Raw genomic sequence first — 23,055 nt, forward strand, 5'->3', positions numbered from 1 at the left:
TTTTGAAACTATATTAATCTAAGTAACCAATGTTTATTCCCATTACGTACATTCCATAATATTATTCTCTCTCTCACACACACAAAATAAATAGAAAGAATGATAGTTAGGTTTCTAAAACTTTTTTAAAAAATTAATTGTAAATATTGATTGAGACAGTTGCAAACATAAATTCTAACTATAAATTAAAATTTAGCTATATTTAAAATTTAATGCTGCAATTAAAATTTATAAATTTTTAATTATTTAAATCGATATTAATAACTCTTTTTTTAGAGAAAAAAAAACAAGCTAGCCAGTCACCAAGTTTTGGTGGGATCAAATGCCTCGAAAGTAGACGGCCACGTAATTAAGTATAGGGACTTCAATGTAAAAATTTAAAAATATAGAGAAAGAAAAGCAGAATGAGAATGCATAAGGAAATGCATGTTTCTTAATTACTAAAAAAAATTAAAAAAAAAAAAACCAAGGCGGAGACCCATTACATACGATGACCTTTACTGTGCATAATTTATTGCGAAGAGGTCCTGAATCAAGCAAACCACATGGCGTGTTTCCCAGTCACCTAATCGGACGGACGGAATTAAATCTGACCAAATCAAAGGAAGAATGAGATCCATCAGATACGTAGTCCCCATATTCGACTTATAGTGCTTCCCTTTATCGGTGCTCTTGTGGGGCACCCCACCTAAACACCCTCGTCCCTACGTTTGTTTCTCATGTGACCGACCACTAACCCATCACTTGACCTGTCACTGCCCCCACCATGTCCTCATTTATTTCACATTTTCTATATCTATATACATAAGCCCACCCACTCCCTCCCCAGTATATACACACATATATTGATATATTCTCTGTCCATCGTCCAGAGAGAAAATTTGAAGTTTTCCGGGAAAGTTAAGAGAGAAAATTATTGTGGGGTTTTGATGATGGAAAAAGATGGTGGACTTGGACTTGAGATCACAGAGCTGAGGCTGGGTCTTCCTGGGAGGGAGGGGATGAAGAAGAAGAATGAGAAGAAGAGGCTGTTCTCGGAGATTGATGATCATGGCGGCGGCGGAGATGATCAGAACAGCTTGTCGGCGGGGAAGAAGAATAACGAGGAGGTGGTGGTGGGGTGGCCGCCGGTGTGCTCGTACCGGAGGAAGAATAGCATGGTGAACGAAGGGTCAAAAATGTACGTGAAAGTGAGCATGGATGGAGCTCCTTTCTTGCGCAAAATAGACTTGGAAAAACACAAGTGTTACTCTCAACTCGCTTTTGCCTTGGAAAAGCTCTTTGGTTGCTATGGACTCGGTGAGTTTTCTTTTCTTCTTTTTCAATTTCATTCTAGCCAAACCTGATTTTTCGTGTTACGACATAGAAATTAAGATGAAGAAACTATTAAACATGCAAAAATAGGTTTATTATCTGATTAGTTAGATGTATACAACTAATAGAAATATTTTTTGTAATAATGATTTTAAATTTGTAGTTCGTATTTAGTATCAAATCCACCTGCCTTGAATCTTGAGTTCGAGTACTCCTATTGTGAGGTATTGAGTTTGAGTAATATGCTAAAGTGTGAGGCTTGTTGATAATAACTGTCCCACGTATGGTAATAAATTAATCAGGCAAAAGGAAAAATATATTTAAGAAGTCGCGGGCTAAGAGCATCAAATATAACTCTGAGTGAAAAAAGTGCATGAATACTAATAATTTTTTAATGCATCTATGATCAAATTATTAAAATTAAAAAATATTGACCATTAACTTTGTAGGTATTCGTGTACTTTTCTTTACTTTAAATTATTGAATACTCTTGGTCAAAATTTTTTTAAGTATTTTTACGTTTTGGCTCTGAATTAATACCCTAAGTTTTTGGGCGTTGGGCGATGAGATTAACAAAGAAAGAAAAAAAAGATTGATATTTTGTAAAATAATTATAATAAAATAAATATAATATAGAAGATGACTAATTAAGAATATACTCCTTTCCTTAAAAAATATAAGGTATTTTTTACGGAGTTGAATATTTAAAAATATAAAATATTTTTAGTCTTTTGAAATATAATCATTATTTTTTTAAAAATGTCTCTATTGATATTAACTTCATATTTATTATAGGGTGTATAATAGAGATAAATTTAAAAATATATAATTAATTTAAAAATAAATAATCACTTTTTTAAAGGGTGAGATTTGATTAAAAATATTTTATATTTTTTTAATGAAATATATATATATATATATTATATATATATATATATATATATATAGGACCTTTGAATTATTAGTCGGAAATATCTGAAAAGGGGCAGAGCATATTAATTACATATGCATGATCATGTATATCGCTTGACTTGGAGACAAAGAAATGAGGACATTGGAGATGATTTTTGGGGATTATTAAAATAAGAATAGAAGGAGATTAGTGAATAAAAAATGAATAAATGCTAATTAATTATGAATGGACAGAGGAGACGTTGAAGAATGGAGACAAAAGCGAACACGTTCCCATTTATGAGGACAAAGAGGGTGACTGGATGCTGGTTGGAGATGTCCCTTGGGAGTAAGTCTCTCTTTCCTTCCTTTTTCTCATTAATTAATTCCTTTTTAATTTTTCTGTAGTTTATAGTCAGATCATTCATTTTCTTATAACACAAATATTCTTATTTAATCATTTAAAAAATATACAACTTTTTGGCGGAAAAATATATGTAACTTTTCAAATTTAGTTCTTTTTTAAATTAATAACTATATTAAATTAATGTTTAAGAATTCAAATCATAATAACTAAATAAAAAAAATTGAAAAAAATAATTAATTAGTTAAAAGCTTTCAAAACTTGTCATACATTAAAAGAGTATATTTTATTATAGCATTTCTAAATATTTTAATTTTGTTGCCTCTCGTGATTATGCTAGTAGTATTTTTTTAGGAAAAGTCGCATATAAAAATCGCTGAAGTATGTTCTTCACAGGTATAAAAGTTCTTCAGAAAGAGTGTATCTTATATCTTAAGTTATTACTCAGAAATTGAGGGATTATTCTCAACCTGTTACTCTGTCATGCCTGTGGCGTACATCAAATTACAAGTATTCATTTAATTATTATTTAATAGTGTTTAATTTCAAGATTTGAGGAAATTAAATATATATATATATATATATATGAAACTTAATTATCCTTTCAATGAATTATTTTTTATTATTTACAAACATGTCTACATCTAATTCAGGTTGTCAAAATAATAATTAAGGACTGTTATTTGCAATCAAGGAACTTAATATATTTAATATTAAAATTATTTAGTCATGGCATATCATAAATTATAAAAAATTATTTTAAATATATTAATATATAAATCAATAAAATTATAACTAGCCGTAATATTCATAAATTTTAAGCATATCATTAATTTTGAGATATGTGCAAATTGCACAGACATTTTAGTTTTTTTTTTTTTGAAGGTGGGGTATGCATATATTTAATTATGTTGGAAAATATAATGAAAACACTAAAACGTAGTAGAGCCAGAAAACTTGTCCCCCGGAGTCACGTCGTGTGTTGGCCAACCTTATCATTATCCACAATACCAACAAACTATCACATTTTGAAAACTACATGCTACATTTATTCTTTTTTTTTTTCCTGTATATAGTTTAATAGTTATCTTATATTTAATATTATTAAGTAATACTAGAACATTAACGGGGTCAACTAGGATTAGTTTTCTCGCGTGATGTTTTTCTATCCACTATATTTGAACTCTCAACCTTATTTAAAAAGAATCAAATCCATGGACCTAACCACTGTTATTTGTATTTATGTTTATGTATTTTGTTTTATCATTTTGTGATGTTGATGGTTCTTTACGTATTATTTACTCAACTACGTACATCAACTATACTTATCAGCATCTGGTTTTCAATCTCATCGACAAATATAGTCCCACAGATTTATATATGCCATCCCATCAGGTCCTATATTCATATATATATGTATATATATATAATGAATATATATAAACTAGTTTGGTTTATTACATTGTAGTCCACGAAAGGTACATTTGATTGGAAACATGATGCTTCATCATTAAGTTGTCCATTCAGTTACGCTCAAATTAATTTAGTAAATCATCCCTAATCATCGGCATCTGCATGCTGATTGGGTAAATTTTTAGTATTATCAATATTTAAGCAACAAGAATAGTAATATCAGTGAATGAGAGAATTCAATTAAAGAATACTTAAGATTTTAAAGTGTGTGATAATCTAAATTGTTTAATTAATTATTAAAAGATACTCTCAAATATATATATATATATATATATCGTATTCATGTATGGTAGGAAAATAAAAGTATTCATATTCGTGACACCAATAATGTAGGTTGGACCACATATAGCCGACATGCGTGAATTCCTCGTTATCATGCTGGGAAGCCCGAAAAATCTTCATAATAATAATGTTCTTCCCTCATAAAATAAAATAAAATAAGCTTTTTTTTAGGTGGCCACATCTCAAAGAATCATCAATATGTCCAATGACCCTATTCAAAGACTAATTTAATTACCACATCTATACGACACATAAAGTCCATACCTTGGTGTTCAAAACCAGGTCAATTAGACCATTTGAACCAGTAACTTGTTGATCTAATACCTTGATCAATTTAATAAAATAATTTATTTATGACCTATTTAATCACAGTTTTAATTATTAACCCTTAAATCAGTCATTGAATGATTTGATAACTGGTATAATTTTTAGTACCTTTATATTTAAACACACGTGTGTTATCTAATTTTAATTTATTTATTTGTCAATTATTAATGGTAAATTGTGTTGGATTTTGTAGGATGTTTATGGAGTCCTGCAAGAGGTTGAGGATTATGAAGAAATCAGACGCAAAGGGATTTGGATTGACACCAAAAGGGTCTCTAAAGGGATATATAGAAGAAGGCGCCACCAACTGATCGATGATCCATCAAAGATATATACATAGAGAGACACAAAATGTCAAGAATCAAATCAAAGGAAATTAAGGAAACGACTGATTAATTAAGCTTTAATTAATTATTTCCCAAGTTCTAATGTCGTACTTGTTTTGGTTAATTATTCCGTTTAGTGTTGTCGTTTTGTTATATTTGAAGGAACAGGCCGTTATAATAATTCTTCTTACGTTTGGTGTATCATTGAATCAGACTATATATTCTATTTTATTTTATTAGTTGTAGCAGTAATAATAATAAAATAATTGAGGATAAAAACAGGACCCTATAATGAGATGGTGGGAATTTAATAACTCATCAATTTAGATTAAAATTAATGTTTTGCTAGTTTTGCTAATTTTGGTCTTCACCACACCAAAATTTCCAAGTCAATCCATTTCAGTTGCTTCTGCCAAAATATCATTCTCTTAATTTTCGTACCACTTTTCAATTTTCGTTGTTCCTTTTTTCTTCCTTTATTTAGGGATGTGTTTGGATTAACATTGAATGAAATTTAGTTGGGATATAATTGATGTATATGATTGATTTTGAATATAATTTATTATATATGTAGTATAATTGACTTATAAGATTGATTAGTAAAAATAATTTTAAAATATAATTGAAAATCAGATAAAACCATGATTTTGTGAAAATATAACCAAACACCCTTATAATAGGTGTTTGGATGTTTTAAAGAAAACTATAATTTTAATTAGTTCATAATTGATTTTAGTATATAATATGAGTGTTTAGATATATTCTCATAAAACTATGGTTTTAGCCTTCAAAATTGATTCTAAACGGATATACAAACATGCACTAGTTAATATATTGTTATTTTGCCATCATTTCATCCTTTTTTTATGAATTATGTTTGGGTCTTCATAGTACCATTAAATGCCACGAGGTCTAATAACAAAGCGTCAATTATTTTAATTGTTATTTTTTAATGCGCAATTGTCAATAGATCAATTTTATGATATTTAATTATGTTTGTGTGTAATTTTTCATTTGTTTTCCCGCATGACTTGCTATAAAACTACACGTGTATTAGTTTCATGATTATTTATAAGTTTATAAGAAAAATACTAATGATTGTTATGCTTCAAATAAAATGGATGTGATTTATACTCCAAAAAACATGAGTTTACATTTCATTGTCCATGCCAGCACTTTAATTTTGAATAGCACTTATAAAAATGCTATTTAAAATTAAGGTTTTGTCCTAAACCTTGATGAACTTTTAGCATCTGACCATTTTATTTTTTATTTTTATCAAATATGAAGTAGAGCCCGAACCTTTGTTTAACTAATAGTAAACTTAGGGTCAATATGACTCCTAACATCTTAATACAGCCACTCTATAAGATCTCTAGGAGGTTCATTAAGGATACTATACTTAATACATTGAGTCAACCCAAACTTGAATAACCGATCAACACTCCTATTGCTTTCTCAAAACACATGTATCACCATAATTTGGCAATCCTCAGTGATAACTTTAACAAGATAGCACATATGCCATTGATGTGAATCATTGTTTTCTTGCACCACTTTGGAAGTCTTGAATAACAAAGGAGGAGTCACTTTCTACAATCAGTTTAGTCAAATTGAGCCTACGAACCATTTGCAAACCACAATAGAAACTCCAAAATTCAGCTTCTTTAGCTGTACACATGCCTAGATTACATACAAAACCTCCCATTCACTTTCCTTCAATGTCACGAAAGATACCCCCACAGCTGGCTAAACCTAAATGCCCTTTTGTTGCACCGTCAATGTTGAGCTTTATCTGGTCATTTGGTGGTGGCTTCCAATGCCCCAGGGCATAGGTCTAGGGACAACCAATGTTCTCACATAGTTAAAAACTTAATATTTGAATTATATAAGATGAGAAGGCCTTAGTGACCAATATTCGTTGCATATATAGTAATCACACACATAGTAAGAGTCATGCTTGTCATTTGTCAACTTGGTTTTCAAGCTAAGTCTAATAAGTAATACACATTCAAATTCAATAAGTTTTTACTATCTCAAAACTATAATATAAAACATCTTCTATAAAGTCTTATCGGTGCAAAATGCCCTCCCTTTTAAGAAATGTTTTTCCAGCCAGCTTTGCCTTTGTATCGGTTAATGTGCTTGAATAATTCTACATGAAAAATTGCAATAATAGTTGTAGATAGGAAAAATCGAAAAAAAAAATTTCATGAGAATAAAAAAAAATTCTTAATATGCATAAAACATATTAAAAATATTTTACATCATGTAGCGGAGGGAGTATTTTCTAATAATATATCCTATCTATGTCGACAAATTAAAAACAATACATTAATTAATTTAAAAGGTAATTAATAGGAGACGCAGAGGAGCGTGAGAATTTCTAGTTCATGTATATTTGTATTGCACATGATTAGAGCGTAGAAATCAATGGAGGTTTATCTTAATCCGAGGTGCAGAATCTAATCCGAATTAGAACATACCAAAATATAATTAAATAATATCATTCTAATACTACAAAATAACTAACCGTTTTAAAAATTAATTTCGATCAGACACAGCACCGTTTGTGTGGCAGTGTGACCATTTACTTTGTTTCCATAAGTATAATAATTAATTTTCAGGTCAAAAAGGTATATTAATTAATTTTGTAATCTCATACACTCACGAGTGTATAGTTGATAATATTATATTCACGGGTCTAAATTGTCTGCTTTCAATGAACTCATATCTTGATATACTTAAACTAAATGGGCCCAAATGAAACTAGTTTTGTTTTATATATTATATTATGGTATTAATTAATTAATCCATAGTTTCTTGCATATGCCTTGCTTAATCAGACTTACTCAGAAACTGTGGGTGCATGATTACTGATTCAGTTTACATTCTTTGAATGCTTCGATGACTTTCAGTTTCAGCCGTACAGTTATGTATTCCTTTTTTAAAAAAATTAAATTCATATTTTGAAATATATGTATGATGGGAATCTTAATATTTAAGATTGACACATCTAGAGACAACGATTGTTATATTCTATAATTTCATTCAGGTAAAAAAAATATTCCATAATTTCATCCCCTTTCTTTTACTCTGTGTGTGTGTATCTCAGAATAAACTTCCTAATTATTTAGTTATCAAATTAAGTTAATGTTGCTTATTTGTCACTAAAAAAATAGCCATCGAATTAGCCTATTATACAAAAAAGGTGATCATTCAACTTTTTTTTTTTTTTCCAAATCATCTAGTTAACGGTGAAAAATGCTTTAGCCAGGTCCTAAGGAGTCGGTCCCTGGGTTTGAGCATAAAAGAGACGACATGATTGAAAAGTCTGTTTAAAAAAAAAAAAGGCTTATATTTACAAAACCCCTCTTTCAATCTTACAAATCTAGGGTTAACCTTGCGAGGCTTTGGCATTTTATATTTACTTAGATTAGATTCGAACCTGATATCTCATATTTAAGTATTTATAGTTCTTTTTCTTATGACCAATGCTGGCCTATTTTCCTATTTTTAATTATGAATACTTATCGTGAATATTTTATTTTGCTGTGTTTCTTTTTTTATTATTCGGCATAGTTGTAGCAATGGAAACCCAGCTAAAACACATTCACATGCATGTGAAAACTCATTTAGTCAATTTCGAGAACAAAATAGAGAAAGATTCCACATAGATGAAAAGCTAGTTGTCGTGTTCCTCCAAAATTACCATACTCAACAAATAAATTTAGTACTCTTTGTTATCATATTTTAAGGAAGATGTTAGTTTCCGTTGCCGATCGAGCATAGAATACTCTTACATCTCACAAAAAAATTAGTAATAATTATTCCATTTCATTTTAAAACATAAATGCATTAATTAAATAATAAAAATTATAAATATATAGCTAGCTAAACATATTTTAATTTTTTGAATATCTGTGCCTCACACACACACACAGACACACGCTAAATTAGATATGCTTATTGATATGCAATAAATCAAAAATTTCATAAACCGCTTTATCGCATTTGACAAAACTACAGGAGATTTCAAAGAGCCACCGCTTGTTTCATAGAAGTCATAATCTTTGACCCAAGACCCATTATTAAGTCTCTAGCACGCCTCATGAAATTTTGCCAAACACACACACATATACAAACCACCACTGAGACGTTTGTCGACGACAAGATTTAGTGGTGGTATGGAAGAATTGACAACAAAACATAGATAGAAAGTAACACATAAGAGAATAATTAAAGCACATCCTTATTACCTTTTTAATTTTTATTTTTATCCAAATGTATACATACACACACTTCATACCGTCAATTTTATGAAGTAAAAAAAAAAATCCGAATTGTGAAAGCGAAAAGTGATGAACATGCTGAACAAGAGCGAGCAAGTGACAGAGATCTTTTAGCTCTTAACTGATGAATAAGAAGAGGAATGACAAACATGCATGTGATGATGTGAGAGAACTCATCAGTTTCAGCACACGAGTAAATATCTCAAAACCCTGGCTATATACATAGCTCTTGTACAAGAGGAAGATGAAGCTAGCTAGGTATATAGGTAGGTCTTAGTTTAATTCATTGCTCTATAATTTGAAGTAAACAAGGGACCACTGTGCCTTCAATCGCCTCCACTTTAGGGCGAACAGAGAATTTAGCCTTTGGGTTGTGTTAGGTCTTAATCTCTTTCTTTCTTTCTTTCCTTCTCTCTTTCTTTCTTCTTTTATTGCTTTCAGTTTCTCTATCTCAGAGATAAAGGTTCCATTTTTATGCCTCGCTGTGTCTTCAATTGGTGGGTCTCTCTCTGCAACTTGTAAAACCAGAATCCTTCCTTCTTGACAATACACTCATTATTCACTTTAGTCTCCACTATATATATATATATATATATATATATATACATATACAATTCTCGTTTATTTGTTTGCTAGCTTCCTTTTCCTTTTTCATTTGTATGCTCTTCCAGATTAATTGAACAGTATCTTGTATGCTTTTCAATGGGGCATATTGCAAACAAGAAGCTAGCTACAATTTCTTGCCCCAAAAATAATAAATAATGAAATAATTGTGAATATTCATTAATTCAAATAAAGAGTGAATAAGATTATTTCAGTTGGTAAGAATTAATTGGTCCATAATTCATATAATTATAAGTTCAAATATTATTGCCAATATGATCGAGAGTCTCATAATTGGTAATAGATCTATATACTCTTTGAACTCACTAATAAATGATTATCACAGGACTCAACTCATCTAATTTTTTGTGCTATATCAAATTGAATAAAAGAATCTATCAACAATTGAAGAGGCGTTAATAACTTTGTTAATTGATCCAATTAAAGTAGAAAACTTGAATATAAAGTTTTATATATTTAAGCTGTCTGCTTTCAATCAAATCAAGACATCTAAATTCTTTTATTAACATTATCAATGTAATTTAAAATTGACTTATTTTAATTTAATCAGATAAAAATATATAATTAAGTATATAAGACTAAGTACATAAATGTATCTTTAAATCAAATGCACTCAAGGTTTCTTGTTCTCATCTCTTATTGACTAAAAAATAAAGGTAAATTCTTCATTCCCAATTTTTTATTTTTGTTTTAAAATTTCAATTTATCTTTCTTTTCATTTGAAATTTTTCAAACTACTCAAAAATGAATATTAAATACATGGATTTTTAATGTGAAATTTAAAATTTAAAATTTAAATCTAAATCCAAAAATCCAAACGCCTGAAAGAATTTTAGTTAGTTATTTTGAAGGGCGTGATTATTATTGTGTGGTCTGTTCAAGGCATTAATTCAAAGACTATAATTGGCTTCTCGAAGAACACAGATCCATGTACTGGCTTACCGAGCTGTAATTAATTAGATCAGAGACTATTGATCATGATGCAAGACATGTTTTAATTATTTGGAATAATAAGAATGAGTAGTTTTATGGTACAAAATGAATGATTAAGCATCTCTTAATTGTGTTTTAAACTTTCACTACATCAATGATTGATCTTTGTTTCTTTTGTTTTTGTTTTTTTCTTTTGCTATTTGCTTTTCCGTCAAAAAGAATTGGGTACACGAATCTAATCAGTATTTTTTGACTAAGCAAAGAAAGAAAAAAACACAAAAGGCATTCATCACTTTATAAAGTTAATTTATTTCTTAGACAAATAAAACTCCATGGTCATCAAGAAATTAGGGAAAGTTATGCTTAGTGGCAACATTCAAAAAGTTTCTTATCCCTTCTTCTTTTCCTTTTTTAAGCAAGTGTACACGAAAGTTTTGTTTGTTCGCACTAATTAAGATTTTTAAAGAAATTATAATTGTTATAATGCAAAAAGTATATACTTATAAAGTATATACTTATATATAAATACCACAACATTTATTGTTATTATTATTTGAAAAGTACATTTATCATGATCGAAGAATAGAAGATCGTCCCATAAAGAGTAAACGTGTGAAGGATAATTATAAAAAAGCCTTTAGAATTTTTAAAATTCTTTTAAGTCAAGATGCATGCAAATTTATCTGGAGAGATAAATACAAAGGATGTGGAATCGATAATTTTATTAAAACTTAACAAGAAAAACTTGAAAAGAATGATTTTGAGTGTTGAGTTTGAGTTTTTTAACATGAATTTTGAGTTTGGATTGTGGAAAGTGTATTTTTTTTTAGGATGTGTGTATGTATCCAATGATATATTTTTGAGAAACATAACTTTAGATCCTTGCAATTTGTTAGCATTTTGTTATAAATTCCTACAGTTTTTTCAATATTTTAGGTCTCTACGCTTTTATTTTTTAGAATTTTAGGTCTCTTCAAGGTCATAATTTCACTAAAATTCTTTAGAACTTTTATGTCAATAAATTCTAAAGTGAAAATATCATTTTACCCTAATTAAAAATAACAAGCCTTAATCATAATTTTTGTTTAAGAAATAATAACTTTTATTTTGTGAATCGCAAGAGTTGAATAAGAAATTATAACTTTACATAATTTCTATTATTAAAAAAAATTTCAAAACAACAAACCTAAATCAAAACTGTTGTTTAAAGAATAACTTCTTTTATTTAAAAAATTATAAGAATTGAATAAGAAATTATAACTTATTAATAAGAATAAAATGATCTTTTCATTAAACTTACTAACACAGAAGTCCCTAAGGACTTCAATGGAATCATGTTATTTTGAGATATTAAATTATCATTTATATAATTTATAAAAATTACATTGTCATTTCCCCTAAATAAAATAATAAGATACTAGGCCAACCAAAAAAAAATATTAATAACATACCACTCCCTCCATTTTAAAATATTTTTCTTTAGAGCGAAAAACATTATTTCATATTATTTCTACTTTAAAATTTTAAAAATATTCTTTCCAATGCTTAAAGGCATTAATATATTGATAGTTAATCTATATACAATATAATTTATATTCGCTCTATTAAAAAATATAAGGCAATTTTAACTGAATCTCATCTCTAAAAAAGTAGTTACCTACTTTTCAACTAACTCTATCTTTTTATATTTACTCATATTAAATACACTATAATAAATATAAAGTTATTATCAATAGGGATACTTTTAAAAAAAGGCAATGATTATACCTCAAAAAATTAAAAATGCTTTATATTTTTTAACATTCAATTTTTTAAAAAATGCCATATATTTTTTAATAAAGAGATTATATAATAAACTTAAAAAACATATATTTTAAAACTCTTGGAGGAAATACTAAAAATCACAATATCTTGCTTAAAATCAATAGTTGTTTGGATTAATAAAAAAGGTTGTAATTGTTTAAACACAAAATCTTGAATTTGAGTTTGTGAATGCAGAAAATATTTTTAGAAGAATTATAAAATAATTTTGAAATTATTTTATTATTTTAAAGTATAAGACAATTTAATAAAAATAAATTTTCATTTATGATGCTAGAGGAGAAAGAATTAAAATAATTATAATGCACTCCATCCATTTAAAAATGTAAGGCATTTTTAATCGAATGTTTTTTCCTGATAAAGTAGTTACTTACTTTTCAACTAACCCTATCTTTTCATATTTATCCATATTAAAAACCCCACAATAAATATAAAGTCATTATCAATAGGGGCACTTTTTTTTTTAAAAAAGGCAATGATTACATTTTTTAATATTCAACTCCTCAAAAAATGCTTTATATTTTTGAACGAAGAGAGTAATAATTAAGTTTGTAAATTTAAAATTATATTAAATAAAAAATATTTTTTTAAAATTTACTATTATTGTTTTGAAAAATATAAATTTGTAAAATATTATTATTAAATTAGAAAAATCTAATTTTTAACTCCTACATTTTATTCGAGCTTTGCTATAGATTTTTATATTTTTTTTAATATTTTAAATTCTTATATTTTTATTTTTTTAGTGTTTTAGGTTATTCCTTAAGCCATACTATAAAGACTTAAAATATTAAAAAATAAAAATATATAACTTAAAATATTTAAAAAAATGTAAAGATTTATAATAAAATTTGAATAAATTACAGAGATTTAAAATTATATTTTTAATTTAATATGCATGTTTCGTCCCAAATTATTTTATAATTTAGATAGAAGGAGTGTATTCTCCTAAAAAAAAATTATATATCTGGTTTAAAGACATTGGGCTGTTTTCTTATTTGAATTTTTACCGGGCGAGAGTGAGAATTGAATGAAGGAGAGGCCGCATAAAAGGAAGGTACAAATGGAAGCGAAGATCACGGACGATGAGGTGATTGGTAAAGTGAAGAATATGGGAAAAGCAAGGTAAGAGAACTGACACGTGCCTGTGGCAGAGGAACCTACTGGGAACCGACCGACAAGAAGACAAAGGCACATGGGGGAGGGTAGGCCCCACCGCAGGAACTTTGAGTTATTTTGAAGCACATGGACTCCGCATAAAGTTGACCTGTACTCGTTCACCGGAAACATGTGGGCCCCCACCTGTCCCCACCCCATTCCCTCCTTTTACCTCCTGATCCTACGCTTCCACCCTCGCCGCGCACGACCTCCTTCAGTGACCTTCACCTTCACCCGACGACCTCGCCAGCTCTAATTAGATAATCACCCCTGTAGTTGTAACTCTAACTCTAATATGTTTATATTTTTATCTTAATAAAATTATAGCAACTCATTTATCAGCTTGAATTAAATATAAATTTAGTTAAATTTATGAATTTATTTTATTTATAAGTTCATTGTTTTTAAATTTTTAATTTACAAAATCATATTAACTAATTTATAAATTTAAATTAGATGCAAACTTTGTCAAATTTATCAAGCTTATTAATTTTTTATTAAGTTAAGTGAGTTAAGTATATACTATATGAAACTCGATTCATAAAAGTAATGGGATCTAGTTTAAAGAAAAAAAAACCTTAAAAAGAAAAAACAACATTAAACAAAAAAATATCAAAAAAAATTACTCTATTTTAAAAAATTTTAAGTTTTGTATGATAATCTATTAATATAGATAGATTTAATTTCAATAATTTATATTTAAAATATATTTAAAATAAATCATGGTCATATGTTATATTTTAATTATTTAATCATATAGGAGTGTCTTTAATGAATATTTATCAATAAAGAGAAACTCTTATGAGTTTACAATCTAAGTTTATATTTTTATTATAAGTTTATTTAAAAATCTTAATCACAGTTATGGTTTAATAGTTTATTGGTTTAGTCAACTACATCTGATCTTCAATATAATATTTCATAGAAAATTTCATTTCAAGCAAAAATAAATAAATAATTATAAATTTTTGAAACAAAATTCCTATTAAATTTAGTTGAGTTGATATTTTTTTGTATGGACAAATATCTTCTTATTAAAAATAATCTTGTTTAAAATATAATAAATGACAAACAAGAATCCGTAAATGAGGGGTACAAAGTCTTACAACACAAGAGAAGTGATACAAAATAATAAAATTAAACTTAAAAATAAGTAATTTAAAGTTTTAAGGATATAAAAGTAAAATACTAAAACCTATACACTAAATTTAAAATTTTTCTTATAGATCTCTCTAGGAATTGATTAATTATTATTAAATATAAGATATTGTACTTTAAAAAAAATGTAGAGAAGTACAGAAATTGCAGGTTCATAGGCGAGGCCCATGCCCATGCATCCGAACAAGCACATCACCCAGAATCATACGGAAGAGGGGTAATGCTGCGCTCTGTGGCAGTGATAGAGCCACCCATGGAGGGCCCAAACTCTCAAGCAATCACATCATATCACCTGCACACGCTTCCCTCATACATAACCCCTCCTGTCACACCAAACGCGGATGCCTCCAAAACCCCCCCACGTGTCGCCTACTCGTTGGCCTATCCCTCTCACTATTTCTTTATATAACATCTCTGCCTTCTTACCGTCACCGTCTCTGCTCAGTGCTCACACAACTATCATTTTCTCAGCTACCCAAAGGCAATTTCCACGTCCAACCAAAAGCATGTCGTCGGAGAATCAACCGGAAGATGAAGCCGTCGAGCTCAATTTCAAGGACACCGAACTCACCTTGGGCCTTCCCGGAGCTAAAACCGGTTCTAAACGCGGATTCTCCCACACCGTTGATCTTAATCTAGGCACTAAGGACGCCAACAACAATAACAGCCACGGCTCAGCCTGTGATAAATCTCCGGCACCAAAGTAGGAAACAGGGAAAATAAGATCCTTCCTTATGTTTTTGAGTTGATTATTAGTTGTTATCTGGCTGGTTCTGATATTAATTACGGCGGCGCAGGGCACAGATGGTGGGGTGGCCACCGGTGAGGGCGAGCAGAAAGAGCGTGATGAAGAGTTGCAAGTACGTGAAGGTGGCGGTGGACGGAGCTCCATATCTGAGGAAAGTAGATCTTGAAATGTATCACAGTTACGAGCAGCTTCTAAGGTCTTTAGAAACCATGTTTTCCTGCTTAACCATCCGTACGTATTTATATCTATATCTTCTTGGATCCATGCGTAGCTGTGAGGGGGTAATTCAGTCTTTTCACGTGTATACTTACGTATATGGTTACAGGTAACGATTTGATCTTGAAGGAGAGGAACAGTGGAAACATTAACGGAGGCGAATACGTACCTACCTTTGAGGACAAAGATGGTGACTGGATGATGGTCGGGGATGTACCCTGGAAGTAAGCGATCCAATTATATAAACACACACACACACATATATAGTGATGATTATAAGTTAATTATCTGTGACAGATGAAGAAGTTTTCTTATAATTTTCATTTAATTTCTTGTCCAGGATGTTTGTTGAATCCTGCAGAAGGATAAGGTTGATGATAAGCTCAGAGGCCACTACTGGCTCAGGTTCGAATATATGTTTCTAATCTTTTTTCTTTCATACATAACGAGACGGAGTCGGGATTTAACTATAAGGAGGGAAGACGAAATTAAAAAGCATATTAGAGAAAAAAAATTAATAGATTGATTGACATATATGTTTGTTTTGGTGATTTTCAGAGTGAAGGAGGTTAAGGATCCTGGTGGAGAACTCATGTACAGAGGCTTGGTTGGTTTGGTTCAAGAGATGATTAGAAGAAATTAACAAGTTTTATAACTAGTCAAAGGAATAAGGAGAAGGAGAGTGGTCTGTAAATTGATGGTGATAATTCTGTCGTCTGTCTGACTGTCTTTGTACTGTAATGCAAATACGAGTTTGATTTTTAAGGCTGCTGTCTCTCCCATCCCAATTTTGTAGTAATCCTTAATTACAAATTAGTATAGCTCATATAATGTCTGTTCCTTTACACAAGTTATTCAAACTTTAACAATTGTTTCTTTACATTTTGTTAATTTTGAATAAAGTTGGTCTAATATTCAAATATTGTATATTTTTATTTGTCAACAGTTTGGTTCTATTGTGTTTCTGATCTGAAAATTTCCAACTTTGGAAGTTGGAAGAATTACAATCATGCCCTGAATAAAGAAATTATTTGTTTTTTAATCTATTTATTAGCCACACTTTTAAATTTACATGTTCAACTCCCCGTAATAAGTGAATGGGATTTATAAGTAATTAACTTTTTTTATGGAAAAAACACAATAATCAGTTGGTATAGTTTTATACAATTTTATTTTTCATTTCTTCAATTTTTTTTAATGTTTTCAATCCTTATAATTTTAGTGTTTTCAATAAAGACCAAAAATATTGAAAAATAATTATAGAGACTTAAAATTTAATAAAATTATAGAAATTGTTTTTTTCTTTTTCTTATGGAATTGATTTTTTTTTTTTTAACTTTGAGTCCATTATCAGATTAGAATACTTGGACAAAACCATAACTTGGGTAGAACTTTTTTTTTTGGGCTCATTAACAGAAGCCCAATTGGTAACCAAGATTTCGGCTAACATCATCTTAAGAGGAAAGACATATTGTCCGACCCGATTGGATTGGGGATGATCACTGGCCACAGAGAAAGAGGCAACTTGTTGTACTAAATAGAGTAATTAAGATGAAAATTAAATTTTAAATATACTTTACAGGTTAAAGAAGTTAAAAGAGTCAAAATTCCTCCTAAAAATCATCGTCAAATTTAAGGAAAAAAAATGAAAAAGTATAATTCCAGGCGTCTTACGGTCTCAGGTGGAATACTTTTCCCATTCATGCAAGAAAAATTACTAGAAAATTTTATCCTAATCTTAATAGCAATCACGAAGCATAGTTACCAATTACCGATATTTTTAATAATCAGAAGACCCTCCTATTTATTGCACGGAGTTTAAAAATGAGTCAGACTATCTACAGTTTGTGGATGATATTACTTACTTTAAGATTTACATTTTATTTAGATATTAATGATATTGATATTGATTTATGAAAACCAATATACTCTGTACATATAAAAAAAAATATAGTAACATACACAGATTCATCTCTGTTGATGAAACCAACTAAAGCCGTAAAGATACGCCAATTCTCTCTAAGAATTGAAAATCTATGCGAAAATTACAAAGAGCTCCCAGGTAAGAAAATTGATCACCATAGGTCCCTTGAAATTGAGTTATAACTAATAGATCCTTTGAAGAACTTGTACGAAGAGCGTACTGAATAAGCTGTAAATTCCCTCAGTTTACCTTGTAAATCACCACAGGATGAAAACAAATTCCGCAAGTCCTACTCTAATATTTGTGAGTCAAACTGAAAATTTTACAATATATCCCGTGTTTTTTTGCACAAATTCTTACTAATAAGTCCCTTGAAGGACTTGTGCAAAAACACACAGGATGAATTGGAAATATTGGAGGACTTATAAATCACCATAAGATGAAAAAAAAATTTGCCCCAAGTCCTCCTCTAATATTTGCAAGTTATACCAAGAAATCTACAACTTACCCTATGTGTTTTTTCTAACACAAGTTCTTCAGCGAGACCTAATAGTAATAACTCAATTTCAAAAAACCTATTGGTAATTAATTACCTTTCCTGGAACTTCTTTGTAAATTTCCCAGAAACTAATCCCTCAATGATCTGCCACAAAAGGTTACCTAGACGCCAAGAATGGGGTTTCTCCCTTCATCAATTTCAATGGTAAGGAGATGCTGCGGGTCTGACCCATTTGGTCCCTCCGCGTACAACGTAGGAAGGTAAGCATGGTATGCCGGCAAGTATCGAGAAACAAAATCCCTCACCTAGAAAATCACCAACCATGGAAGAAAGCTTTGTTAGTCATTATAAGTTAGAACAGACAAAACATCACCATTGATACTCCCTCAGGTCCTTTTCATAAGACCTCTTTTATGATTCTTCTTTGGTCAAGCATTAATTAAGTAGAAACAAGGATTAATTACTTTTTTTCAAAACTACCCTTCATATAGGAAACAAGGATTAATTAAGCGGCGCATGAAATCTCATGAAAATGTTTTGCACATTTAACAAACTTTCTTAATCTTGGTAAGGTGGTTAAAAAGCCCTCACAAAAAGGACCTGAGGGAGTAACAAATCCATGTGCATACATGTAAGTAGGTTGAGCAGGAGTCTTGGCTCAAGCACGCCTGCTTTCAACATCTCATGTCTTCTTTGGAACAGAGAAAAAACAAAAATTTGAAGATAGATAACGGACCTCTTCATCAGACATTCCAGGGTTGCCGGCCTCCCTCATGGCAATCTCAGCCTGCAGATTAGAACAGGACATGGCATGGAATTATATAACATCCAGGAAAGAGAGAGCCCTTTTTTTTTTTTTTCAAGGTGAAGGTTGTTAAAACAGTCTACCTGCAGACGCCAATGGTAGACACAACTTGGGTCCTTTATCTTGATGACTATCCATGAATTTATGAATTTGTCCCATGCATCATAGTAAGCTTCAAGGTTTTTATTTACAATTTCAAGCTGAGAATGCAAGTGCAATTGTTTTTCAGTTCTTCACAATAATAGGCTAAAGAATTTGCATTATTTACAGTAATTAACTCAGTGTGCACACTAAGCAAAAGCACTTTTTGGATTCTAACCTGAGGATCAACAGCCTTTACAACTTCTGCCGGAAGGGGCTTGAAACCAAGCATCCAGCCTTCGAACAGCACAACCTAACATCCATCCATGAACGGACACGAGGAAAAAATTAACAATTTGGAACACTTCTAAAACACAAGTTCCATGGTTCAATTTTATCATTGTTGTTTTTGTCCTCGTCAAGATCAGTTTGTCACTTTCAAATGCAACTTAATGTTATTTGATTCTCTTACCGTCAGTGGCCCTTCAATTTCAGGCCAGGTTGAAGGATCAGAACGGTCACCTCTTCCATTGAATGCTGACTGCAAGGTTAAGTAAGCTCCCCATAAAAAACTATGAAGTCAAGAATTGCCTCAACAACCAAATTGTGCAAGTTATGGCCTTACTTTGTCATATCGAGGTAATTTCATCTTCGAACCTGGACATTTCAAATTGAGAGAAATCAAATGTGAAACACAATATCAACTGAGAAAGAAGTTTAAAAAATAGAGACCCGCCTTCTGTTTTCAAATTGGTTAAGGAAGTCAGAGTTTCAACTGAGAAATCAAGATCATGGCTTCCAGCATTTCCACGAAACTGGAAATAAACAAGGCAAGAAAAAATGTTTCAGTTCTCACAAAAAAGTCTTTAGACATCAGTTTTCTATCAAGACAACATGCAGATAGTAACCTCAAGAAGTGCATTTCCTGGATTTGATTCTCTTAGCTTACTCTACAATCAAAATGTAAAATGTCATCCGACCAGGAATTATCAAGACAGTTTGTTGGAAGGGGAAAAAAGAGAAAGGAAGAATCTATTCACATACCTGACCTTCATGCGTCAAATAAAAATCATCTATAGATATTGTTGCAGACTTCCTATAGTTTTCCATCCATCAAAGATTTGTTACTTAATGTCCTTTCTAGATGGTCTCTATGACAAAGGATAAAATATCTTCCACAAGATTATGGTTGTTACAGAATTTAGAGCCTACCTGCCAATTGATCGAAAAAGATAATCAAGAGCAAAAACCAGAGTTGTTTTTCCACATCCCTGGGGAGCACTAAATCCAATCTGAGCCATAAAAATTGAAAATGGTAAGGCACCTTTTGAGAAATATAAGTAAAATATCTTGGCTTCTTCTAGCTTTAGTTACAGTTACAACTCATGCAACATTATAATCAAGATCACTATATATTGTATAAGCTGAACAACCTCAGTCATACCCCATAACTAACATTAACTAAGATAGGCGGGCCTTGTGCATTGCAGTGCACTTTATAGGGTCTGAATAGTGAGCTGCATTTTTCAAGGGTTATGAACAATATAAAGACAGAATATGATAAATTGTAGTAGAAATAAATATACATACCACTAAAGGAGTTATATCTTCTCCATCGTTGAACTTTGATTGATGCTCAGCGATTTGGTCTTCACACCAGAGAAAGACTGGTATGTAGTAATGATAGAGTCTGGCCTTTTGAGGGACAGTTAGGTATAATTCATTGAGTTGAAACAATTGGCATAGCCGCCGACCATGCATTAACCACTTATCAATGGACTCAGCCACCTTCTCCGGTGTCAGACCTGCTTTGTCCATCAAAGGTCCAGAGCATATGAAATCATAAAGGTCCTGTACAGCTGAAACTTCAGCAGGTTTTGTGGGGAATGCAGAATACAAAGGACCCTCTGTATACTCATTGCTGGTAACAGCACTACGTGGGGTGAAATTATGCTGAAACCATGAACTCCCACTGCCTGCATGAAGAAACCTTAATTACATATTGAAGATCAAATACATGAATCCTACAGTATCAGAATGTGTAACGGTCTGCTCCCTCCATTCTCATTTATAAGTCACAGTGTGACTTTTTAAATAATATTTAAAAATTATTTTCAAAATTACTCTTCATAAGAGAGAAAAAATAATATGACATCATTTTTTAAATTTGTTATATGAGAACATATTTGGAATTCTATATACTTTTATTCCTTATACTTTTTGTGTATTGGTATTGATGAGGTTAGTAGAAATGACTTATAAAGAGAATTGGATGAGTATATATACTAACTTTGGAGAAAATAAAATTACATTAAAAAATAGGATGAAGACGCTAATTCTTTCAATTACTGGTTAAGCCAAAGTTTTATGGGAAGCACATCCAATCCAAGTACCTCATGGTAATTAGAGAAAAACTGTTATTTGGGAATTAAGGAATTAAGGGTAATTAGAGTTAAGGAATAAGTTGGGAAATACGGACAAAGGTAGACTTGCCATGCATCCATAGCAGACCAGGACACAAATGTCCAGCAACAGGAAACATAAAATTGGGATCGAGTTCGCAGGCCGGCCGAACTAAAATGAGAATATAATTGGGGCATTAACCAGAACGGTTAATCAAATGTACAAAAACGAAGAAATATAGCTATCTACTATAGATTTTGAGAAATAAAAGAATTGAATATACAAAACCCATGTTAGTTAGCGACTAGGTCAGCCATTAAAACTTACTCAAAAAAATTTCGATTGATAATAACACATCAGAATTCTGAATGAACGAACAATCTTACCCAATAATCTAACAATTCATATTCAACTGAACTCCCAACTAAAGAACTAAAGCTTGTTATTTTTTCCTTTCCACCGAATTTCCACATGTCAACTAGTCCAAATTGGATTGTTTTCACTTTTCACCCTTTACATGCACAAAATATCATATCATCCAAACAGAATCGAAGGAAACAAATGACAAATCAAACAGACTGATTATTCAATGAAGGAAAAGAACCTGATTTGGTGGAGTGGGTTGGCATTTTAGAGAACTTGGAACAGTAAGATTGGGCGGGCGAGGAGAGGGAAGAATGCAGGAGAGAAGAGTAGCGAGAATTAGAAGAATAAAAAAATTTAGAATGATTAGAGTAATAGCCATGATCGTTGGAATTGGAATTATAGTGACAGAAAGAAGGCGAAAGTGTAGGCTGCCATGGCTGAGATAAGAGGTTCAAAGTCGCCATATTTGAATCAGTCTCTCTTTCTCTCCCCCCCTCTCTCTCCCTCTCCCTCTCTCTCTCTCTCTCTCTCTCTCTCTCTCTCTCTCAAGCTGCAAGAGAAATCAGTTATGAAGATGGAAGTGACTTAGCTGCCACATACTCCTCGTCTTCGCCCCTGGTGCAAATACTGGAATGGAGGGCCATAGGACTCAGATTTTTATTCTTATTTATATTTTTTTATTAATAAAATAATTTTGTTGCTTTGTTTCTTCACTGTAATTTTAATTTCTTTTTCTGCCGAACAATGTAATTATAATTTAATCATTTGGTCTTCTCTGTAATTTTAATCATTCCCTCTCGCCCGTCCGGAGTCATGTCATCATGTGTGGGTGGCTACTGTCATCCTCATTTTAATACTCGCAGAAACTAAAATTTACTAAAAATTGGCTTCCATAAATTTAATTAAACACTTTAATTCCAACCATTAATTTTCATCAATTTTGGACTAATACTAAATGATAAGCCAACATAGAATTCTTAACTCAATATATTTCTGGTGACATTTTCATTTTTAAAACCTTCTATAGGTCTTAAAAGTCACTTCGAAATT

The 23,055-nt window shown here is 30.7% G+C and overlaps 3 protein-coding genes across 3 annotated transcripts; 2 read left to right on the forward strand and 1 right to left on the reverse strand.

Annotated features, from left to right (window-relative positions):
* The first annotated feature begins 824 nt into the window (after nt 1–824).
* LOC129291250 (auxin-induced protein AUX22-like) lies at nt 825–5,181 on the forward strand. Its single transcript, XM_054928516.1, has 3 exons — nt 825–1,299; nt 2,461–2,554; nt 4,845–5,181. Exons 1-3 carry the CDS (start codon nt 930–932, stop codon nt 4,960–4,962), a joined length of 582 nt encoding a protein of 193 aa, XP_054784491.1. The 5' UTR covers nt 825–929; the 3' UTR covers nt 4,963–5,181.
* A 10,108-nt stretch (nt 5,182–15,289) lies between these two features.
* LOC129291477 (auxin-responsive protein IAA1-like) lies at nt 15,290–16,692 on the forward strand. Its single transcript, XM_054928848.1, has 5 exons — nt 15,290–15,666; nt 15,761–15,942; nt 16,037–16,151; nt 16,268–16,332; nt 16,486–16,692. The coding sequence occupies exons 1-5, from the start codon at nt 15,305–15,307 to the stop codon at nt 16,488–16,490; spliced, it is 729 nt and encodes a 242-aa protein (XP_054784823.1). The 5' UTR covers nt 15,290–15,304; the 3' UTR covers nt 16,491–16,692.
* A 1,096-nt stretch (nt 16,693–17,788) lies between these two features.
* Nucleotides 17,789–22,601, reverse strand: LOC129290169 (D-glycerate 3-kinase, chloroplastic). Its single transcript, XM_054926876.1, has 12 exons — nt 22,244–22,601; nt 20,827–21,212; nt 20,449–20,528; nt 20,281–20,332; nt 20,145–20,186; nt 19,973–20,051; nt 19,862–19,893; nt 19,709–19,777; nt 19,475–19,549; nt 19,239–19,355; nt 19,087–19,137; nt 17,789–18,655 (listed from the first exon to the last, which is right to left on the reverse strand). Exons 1-12 carry the CDS (start codon nt 22,467–22,469, stop codon nt 18,512–18,514), a joined length of 1,353 nt encoding a protein of 450 aa, XP_054782851.1. The 5' UTR covers nt 22,470–22,601; the 3' UTR covers nt 17,789–18,511.
* Between the last annotated feature and the right edge of the window lie 454 nt (nt 22,602–23,055).

This window comes from Prosopis cineraria, unplaced genomic scaffold, assembly GCF_029017545.1.
Source record: "Prosopis cineraria cultivar Desert tree isolate PC_DT_omini unplaced genomic scaffold, ASM2901754v1 PC13, whole genome shotgun sequence".
Classification (NCBI taxonomy): Eukaryota; Viridiplantae; Streptophyta; class Magnoliopsida; order Fabales; family Fabaceae; genus Prosopis; species Prosopis cineraria.

What these genes read in the sequence shown, in the direction of transcription:
- LOC129291250 (XM_054928516.1), top strand. Translation starts at nt 930, where the DNA reads ATGATGGAAAAAGATGGTGGACTTGGACTTGAGATCACAGAGCTGAGG. An exon ending in CTTTGGTTGCTATGGACTCG is followed by an intron (nt 1,300 to 2,460) that starts GTGAGTTTTCTT and finishes ATGAATGGACAG; the next exon opens with AGGAGACGTTGAAGAATGGA. An exon ending in GTTGGAGATGTCCCTTGGGA is followed by an intron (nt 2,555 to 4,844) that starts GTAAGTCTCTCT and finishes TGGATTTTGTAG; the next exon opens with GATGTTTATGGAGTCCTGCA.
- LOC129291477 (XM_054928848.1), top strand. Translation starts at nt 15,305, where the DNA reads ATGCCTCCAAAACCCCCCCACGTGTCGCCTACTCGTTGGCCTATCCCT. An exon ending in GTTTTCCTGCTTAACCATCC is followed by an intron (nt 15,943 to 16,036) that starts GTACGTATTTAT and finishes ATATGGTTACAG; the next exon opens with GTAACGATTTGATCTTGAAG. An exon ending in GTCGGGGATGTACCCTGGAA is followed by an intron (nt 16,152 to 16,267) that starts GTAAGCGATCCA and finishes TTTCTTGTCCAG; the next exon opens with GATGTTTGTTGAATCCTGCA.
- LOC129290169 (XM_054926876.1), bottom strand. Translation starts at nt 22,469, where the DNA reads ATGGCGACTTTGAACCTCTTATCTCAGCCATGGCAGCCTACACTTTCG. An exon ending in CAGGAAATGCACTTCTTGAG is followed by an intron (nt 20,052 to 20,144) that starts GTTACTATCTGC and finishes GTTTATTTCCAG; the next exon opens with TTTCGTGGAAATGCTGGAAG. An exon ending in AAATTGAAGGGCCACTGACG is followed by an intron (nt 19,550 to 19,708) that starts GTAAGAGAATCA and finishes GATGGATGTTAG; the next exon opens with GTTGTGCTGTTCGAAGGCTG.